The 7,907-nt window shown below is 37.3% G+C and overlaps 1 protein-coding gene across 1 annotated transcript; it reads right to left on the reverse strand.

Annotated features, from left to right (window-relative positions):
• Nucleotides 1–4,607: 4,607 nt before the first annotated feature.
• Nucleotides 4,608–7,394, reverse strand: LOC107493557 (uncharacterized). The gene is made up of 5 exons (XM_016114641.3): nucleotides 6,402–7,394; nucleotides 5,751–5,816; nucleotides 5,555–5,603; nucleotides 5,280–5,403; nucleotides 4,608–5,007 (listed from the first exon to the last, which is right to left on the reverse strand). The coding sequence occupies exons 1-5, from the start codon at nucleotides 6,672–6,674 to the stop codon at nucleotides 4,926–4,928; spliced, it is 594 nt and encodes a 197-aa protein (XP_015970127.1). The 5' UTR covers nucleotides 6,675–7,394; the 3' UTR covers nucleotides 4,608–4,925.
• Nucleotides 7,395–7,907: the final 513 nt, after the last annotated feature.

Below are 7,907 nucleotides of genomic sequence, written 5' to 3' on the forward strand. Positions count from 1 at the left end.
GCTCAAAGTTGGTTAACAAAGGAAGATAAAAGGGTAGGCTATTTAGGTAAGTGAGCTAAATGAAATGATGACCTCAGTCATAAAAATGCATATATACATCAAATAACGGACATAAAGAATCAAACAAATCAAAGATTGCAATCATAAAAAGAGAATAACACACACAAGAATGAAAGTAGTGGTTATATGAGGTAACCACACAATTAGGCTCAAAACTCACATGCTTATGTGTTCTTAGCTCAAAAACATGTTCCACAATATATTTCAAGCAAGTTACAATGAAACAAATATCAACTCAAATCAATTAGGATATCAATGCCCTATTAAGAATGTTTTTCTTGGAAAATTTCATTATTTTGACTAAGCTTATTATATATATGCAAAGAAATGTAATAAACTAAGAAAAATTGCAATTAAAGCTCTAAAATATATACAACTAAGAAAGAAATAAAATGTGAAAGCATTTAGGATTGGAATTTGTCACCCAAGATTGTCGATCGGTGACGACCTTCCCACACTTAAAGGTTTGCACCGTCTTCGGTGCATCTATAGATGAGCACGGGGGTATGGCGACTTCGGATTGCCACCCTCAGCTGATGGATCAATTGGCTGCTGCGGGTTCTTTCTTTCGCTTCCCTTGTTGCTTATGGTGAATCATCCATGAAAATTAGAAAATAACATCGTAAGATGAGTAAATACGAAAACAAGGAAGCATAGATTGTTGGAATAAAGTAAGAATCACTAAAATGAGTTGAATGAATAAGTTTGTGACATGAAGGAAACAAGTGTGTGTATTCTAAGTTGCGCGGTTTAGAACACACATACTAGGATAGAAAGCTATGTCACAATTACATAAAAGAAACATGCACTTCACTCATTTTAGTGTGCTTGAGATGCTTTAAAAGACTTCTAGGTTAAGATAAACAAACAAGCAATAAAAAAACATGAAAGCATTCAAGCAAGAATCAAGCAATTGTGAAATGGATAATAGAGAAAAGTTTGTTCGCAACACCTAATTGAACATGAAGTGGAAAACATGGCAACCATAGTCCACAAAGCTTAAAAAGCTCAAAAAATGTCACTAGGTGATCTTATAATCCAATTTCACAATTCCTTAATTTCAAAGCATCAACTAGGTGACTCAAATAAAAATCAGTCATAACAAGCATCACCTAACAAAAAATGCACCAACTACATATAATTGCCTAATAATAGATAGTGAATTCAAATTACACGGTGGCTAGCTACAACATGCAATTTAAAAATCTAACAAGATTCATGAAGGCAATGTCATAAGTACTTGGTATGCACGAAATTAAACATAAAGAACTCAATACCAAGAAACAAAGTATAACTCCAATAAAGATATCTAACAATGAATAATTTTGGCATTAAAAAATAGTAGATCAAATAAATAATCCAACACGTATCACCTAAAGCAAAAAATTAAACAAAAAAATTAAACTATTAACTAACTAAATAACTAACTAACTAACTAACTAACTAACTAGCAAACTAACTATAGGAGAGTATGGTGGGTGGTGAATGATAGTGGTAGATGGTGGTTGGAGGAGGGGAAGAAGAGATGGGAGAGAAAAGAAGAAAAGAAATAGAGATAATAGAAGAAAAGAAGTAGGGTGGTGTGAGAAGAGAGTTGTGCGTACGTACACCTGGCCGTGCACACGCACAAAGGGTGTAGAATGGGAGGTTATGCGCACGCATAAGCTTGTGCGAGCACTCCGGGTAGAGGGTGGAAAACGGTTTCTGCGTACGCACATACGTGTGCGCACGCACACTAAATTTATTTTTTTTGAATAACTTGTAGAAGGATCATGTGTGCGTGCGCACGCAGAAAGAGCAGAATTGATAGGGGTGCACACGCACAGGGGCATGCGAGCGCTGCCAACAGAGTGGGCGCAATTGAGTTGTGTACGCAAAAGCCGGTGCGTACACATAGAGTGCGTGTGAAGGGGTTGGTGTGCGGACGCACAGTTGTGTACGTGCGCACACTGAGAGGAAAAGGCTGGGATGCGCATGCAGAGATACATGCGAGTGCTCCCAACAGGGGCTGTGTAGGTGGGTGTGCGTACTCACAGTTGGGTGCATACGCACAGGACGCAGAATTTGGTGATTCTATGCGTATGCACAGTGGTGTGCGCACGCACAGTGCCCTGTTTTTCCAAAAATTTTCCTTCAAATTCTAAGGTATTCAACCGTAGCTTAAAAAAATTTCAACCCCAAACATTTAGAATTTCATGCATTCATGATCCATATGAAAATTAAGCTAATCCTAAGCTAACCAAGATAACAAAAATGCAATTAACTCAAATTATAAACATAAAAATGCAAGGAAAGGATTAGAACCATGTTACCATGGTGGGGTGTCTCTCACCTAACACTTTTATTTATTGTCTTTAAGTTAGACAATTGGGAGAACTCTTGCTATGGTGGCTTGTGCTTGAATTCTTCCTTGAATCCCCACCAATATTTGCATCTCCAATAGCCTTCGGAATCCCAAATCTTGTACACTCGATCTTCTTGTTGACTCACGTGATTCCATCCGGGTGACAAGCACTTAGAGTTCTCACTCAAGCATCCAAACATCCTCCAATATCTACTTACTTGAGAATTACACTAACCATTAAAGCAAAACTTCAAAAGATTCAACTTCTATGAACCTAGGATCATGTTCCTAACCACTACCTAATTTTCCTTTATTGTCCAATCCACAAATATTCCTAAGTTAACTATCATTTTCAATCAAACCATATTCAAGTGGAATAATGAAGCTCAAGGTTAAGGATGTTACCCACTTAAATGAAGGAGGTGATAGTGCTTCTTGTATGATCTCCAACTCTTGACAAGCTTTCTCAAGTCTGTTTTCTTGTTCAACTTTAAATTCTTCAACCACTTCTTCTAATTCCTTGATCTAGACGTCTTCCACTTGCAACTCATGCTCAATTCCTCTTTTTTCCCTTGTAGTTCCAAGCTCTTTTTACTACACATGCTTCAATTGAAGTTGATTCTTCACTTTTATCCGTGGAGGCACTACAAGAAAATAAACTTTTTGTCACGCTTTAAAAGCGTGCCGAAAAGTGCAAAAGAGCATGCCAATAACTTTTTGAGCCATTGGCATGCTTTTGAAAGGGTCACATCCGCCAACGTGCCGGTTGCTCTATCGTCACGCTTTTGTGGATCTATCAGCATGCTTTCATCTCTTGCAACGCATAAAAAACGTGGCCATAGGTCTTAACCTATAGGTACGCTTAAAAAGTGGACATATCGCCACGCTTTTAAAACGTCCCAAAATGTTTGTTTTGGGTACTCTTTAAAAACGTGCCGATAGGGGAAGATATGGCTACACTTTTTAAAGTGTGGCGATAGCCAATGATACGGCCACACTTTAAAAGCATGGCAATAGCCTTATAAAATTAAAAAAAAAATCTTTTTCTTATTTTTACCTTCACTACTGCAAAATATAAATTTTCAATCCTTTTTTATTACCAAACCTACAAATATAGTATGCAATTTTTAGTACAAGATAAATCAAATAATAATTAGTGACATATAATTTTTGCAATAATTGTTTTATACATTAAAAAATTAATTCTCAAATACAAAATAAATCTCGAGTTCGAATTCCAAAACTAAAAACTCAAAAAAAAAATACAAAAACAATACAACTTAAATTCTATTTCCTTTGCTGTTCCTCCTTCCTCTAGCCCTCTTAAACTTCTTTCCCTTAGATCATACATAATTATTTCTGAAACATTTGTGAACTTTTTTACCTACAAAAGATAATTCCTTGAGCTAAACGTTAGTGGTACTACACTGAATTGCAAATTGTAATTTAATATTCTAGAGCAACAGTCACAAGAATGGTAAAACCAGGAATAGTTTAGTACGACCTACTTGTGTAGTATTAAGCAAAAAGTACGACCTACTTGCAGGATAAGAAGAGCATAAAAATAAGCCATAGGAATTACCTTGAAAAGGACACGCCAAGCAAGTCCACTTATTCACATATTTGACAAAATCCTGCCAAAACAATGTCCAAACTCACTGGTAAGTATTTTCAAACTACATGGGATAACTTTCTTCTCTAACTCTATGCAATATATCGTAGAAATAACATGAGTTTTGTAAGCGCAGATCACGGTGAAGAGACAAGAAACACAGGATCATGATTCCTCCCATAGAATGGGAAATCAAGTTAACTGTCCTTCCACCAGAGGCTTTGTAAGCAGTTTTCAACTTGGCTTTATGGCCATCCATCAGTTTGTCAATTCTGCCAACACCAACAAAAATAAGGCACATAGTTATGCTGAAGGGGATTGGTTTCCTTCCTTGATAATTGAAAGGTGGAATACCCTTGGGAAAACACTAAACAAATAAATAAATCAGTGATTAAACTTGATATTATGCTGAAGGGGCCGAGCATTTTACCTATTGCTTTGCCTGAAGTCATAACCATAACCAAGCAATGTGGTTCCTTTCTTGTAGCCACACCCAACAAGCATGTCAATCATATCATGGAAATGATACACCTCAGTCAAATGTATGCATTTCATAAACGGAAACAACATTTCACATAACAGCAGAAAATCAAATCAAATCAGTTAATTAAAATTCACAAAAATAACAAAAAATTTATATACGTGGATCGGGGATAACAAAATTTTTCTCTCTTCTCTGGATCGGAACCATGCATGACAACAACGCAGTAACCACTAACCAGATATAATAGGGTTTTGAACCCTAGAAAAACAATATTATTTGGGATTTTATTATTTATCAATGAAAATCCAATAGTTGTGGGCAATGCAAATGCCTAACGGGAGCCAAATGTCTGACATGTTATTTATGAAGCATAGGAAGGAAGTGTTTTGCTCCTTCTCTTTAACCGCATCCATGCCTCATGGAATTTAAAACTTGAGCTCGTTCATCATATTTAGAGCCTTCAGGATGAAGATATAAGTGAAGGCATCTTCTTGGAGCTTCTCAAATCTACATCACACACACATGAAAAGCATAAATCAAAATAGAATCTTTATATATTTACACTCCTAGACAAGAATTTGGTGAGGGAATAAATCCCAGCTTCTTGTAATAATTTTACTAAACTAAATCCCAGCTTCCCAAACTACAACCAGAACAATGCGGGCATTGAAGCTAAATCAAATAAAATCCCAAACCACAAAGAATAAATAAATGTAAAACAAAATAAGTGGAAAAAATAAATAAAAAAACTAAGAAACAGCAACAAGGTTAGAGCTTACCTCCCCGGCTTTGAAAAATGGCCAGCACCAAGTTCGCATTTAAAAAGCAGTATGTTATCATCAGTCTTCATATCCCTCATCTTTGCCACGAACTTTGAAGGTTCAGAATAGATAACCCGTGGGTCTACAGCATGTACAAGCACAAAATAAAGTCACATGGAACAACAGAGTATAGCTTTCCAGCCAAATCATAAGCAATAGCAGACCCACAAGAATTATTTAGCTTTACTTATAAGAACATGAACAGATCCCTTTCAAGAATTAGATATGCTTACCATTTAATCCAGCAGTGACAAGAATGTGTGGATAATTCTGTGCCTTCACCTGCGTAAAATGGGTAGGATGAAAATCATGAGCAAAGAATTATAAATAATTTCTAGAAGTCTCTTCATGCAGGATACAAAAATAAAATATTGATAGCTAATGAAGGCTACTGTCCATCTGAGTCTAACACAGCCATAAGGTTCTCACATCATCAACGGGGAAATATGACTTTATGTAGAAGTAAAATTCTTCCTTCCTAGGGTCACCCCATTCCTGCAGTAAAACATAACAGAATAATCAGCTTTACCAAAATGAGAAATGAGAGTAGATTATATCATATGATATTTTGGTAATATACTTTCAGCAGAAAAGATATTGCGTGGACATGCTTAAATAATGAAAATCAAGAATTTGGATAGCATTTACAAAGTAAAGACCCATATAATTAATAATGTCTTAATACACTGATGGAGTGGGGGTATATGATATCTCTCATAAATATTAATTTGAGATCCCAATATAACAACTAAATAAGCTTCATATATTAAGTGAGATCTTTTATGAGAAATATGTTTAAGCCGTTTTTAAGGACCCAGAAAAATAATATAATACGGGACATTATCAAGGTTATGCATAAGTCATATTCGGAACACTATTTTCTAAGACAAACAAAATGAAGATCTTTTACATCCGAGTTGCTTGTCTCATATCTTGCCACTCCGTTTTTCCGCTACTAAACCTATGCTTAATAGGCATTTAAAAGTGGGAAGAACAAGCTTTTAGAACCAAATAGACATGTATTCAATCATTTCCAAATGCTGACATGGAATGGCAGGAAAATACAAGAGAGAAAATTACCTTCCATTCTGAAGTGGTGAGAGGAATAGTTGGATCAAGCATAGTTGTCAAAACATCCACAAAAGGTACTCCAGCAACAGCTGCCTTGAATAAATCTGGTCTCATATTAAGAACTGCACCAATTAGCAAACCTCCAGCACTTCTTCCCCCAATGCACAGACTTTCCTTAGAACAAAATTTGTTCTCAATCAAATATTCAGCACAAGCAATAAAATCAGTGAAGATGTTCTTTTTCTTCAGAAATTTCCCATTCTCATACCACGGCCTCCCCATTTCTCCACCTCCACATATATGAGCTATAACATATATAAATCCCCGATCTAACAAAGAAAGCCTTGAAGAATTGAAGCTGGGAATTTTACTCCAAAAACAAGCTGATAGAATCACGAAGCTCCATTTCCATTTTCAATTAACCCTAGCTTTTAAGAAATGTTTTGATTGGGGGGAAATAGGTGAAACTCACGGAAAGTGAAGGATTGAGAGAAAGGGCAGAAGAGAGCTTTGGACGAGTAAGGATTCGATTAAGGACAGAGCTCCATGATTTGCTGACGCAAGCAGCGGAAGCGAACCAACGAGCCGGGAGCCTCGCCAGAATGTTCCGGAGAAGGTACTCGTTCACCGAATCGAAACTTCCACCGTTCCCGTTGGCTGAGAAGAAGGTAGAGCAGATGAGAAGAGATGATAGAGGAAGGAGGGCAGAGACTGGCGGCGCGGAGAAAGGAAAGGCGACCTCCATTGGCTGACCGACGCGGTGAGTAATGAGTGCCGAGGGAGTGTGAACGCCAGCAAAGACGGGTTAGGGGAGACGACGGAGGGAGCGCCGACAGATGAGAGAGTGCAAGCGATGCCGATGAGCTCTGTCTGAGTGTTAGGGTTTTCAGAGCGTTGGCGTAATGGTGTTACAGCCTTACAGGGGAGAACAGTAGAAGCTAAGTCTGATGAGTGATGAGTTCGTAGCGCCTTTGGGACTGAGTAGTTTTTTTTTTTTAAGCGAACCTTTTTGCCACGCTTTTCTGGGGTGCTACCAGAGTTATTGGAAATGGGGACGCTTTAAAAACATGCCAAGATCAAAAACTTTTTGCCACGTTTTAAAAGTGTCTTTGTTTTTCTTAAGCGTGGCAAAAAAGAACGTGGTTAAATCTGAAATCAATTGCAACTCTTATAAAAGCATAGCCATAGATCCCTTTTGCCACGTTTTTTAAGCGTAGCAAGAAAAAATGTAGCCAAATCTCTAATCAATCACCACTTTCATAAAAGCGTGGCCATTAACAACCTTTGGCCATGCTTTTAAAGCGTGGCAAGAAAAAAGCGTGGCCATAGGACTTTTTTCTTGTAGTGAGGTGCTTGAATTGTTGGAAGAGTGTAGTGAGGCTAAGTGAGATAGAGCTCTGGCTAAGGTAGTCATGATGTTGTCTTGCCTCTTTTGGTATTCTTCTTTCTCTTGAAGGAAGAATTGAAGTGCTTCCTCCGTTGAAGGTTATGAGGAAAAAGAAGGTTCATCATGTG

Source organism: Arachis duranensis, chromosome 6 (assembly GCF_000817695.3).
Source record: "Arachis duranensis cultivar V14167 chromosome 6, aradu.V14167.gnm2.J7QH, whole genome shotgun sequence".
NCBI classification, from domain to species: domain Eukaryota; kingdom Viridiplantae; phylum Streptophyta; class Magnoliopsida; order Fabales; family Fabaceae; genus Arachis; species Arachis duranensis.

What these genes read in the sequence shown, in the direction of transcription:
- LOC107493557 (XM_016114641.3), bottom strand. Translation starts at nt 6,674, where the DNA reads ATGGGGAGGCCGTGGTATGAGAATGGGAAATTTCTGAAGAAAAAGAAC. An exon ending in TGTCACTGCTGGATTAAATG is followed by an intron (nt 5,404 to 5,554) that starts GTAAGCATATCT and finishes TACATGCTGTAG; the next exon opens with ACCCACGGGTTATCTATTCT. An exon ending in CATTTTTCAAAGCCGGGGAG is followed by an intron (nt 5,008 to 5,279) that starts GTAAGCTCTAAC and finishes TGTGTGATGTAG; the next exon opens with ATTTGAGAAGCTCCAAGAAG.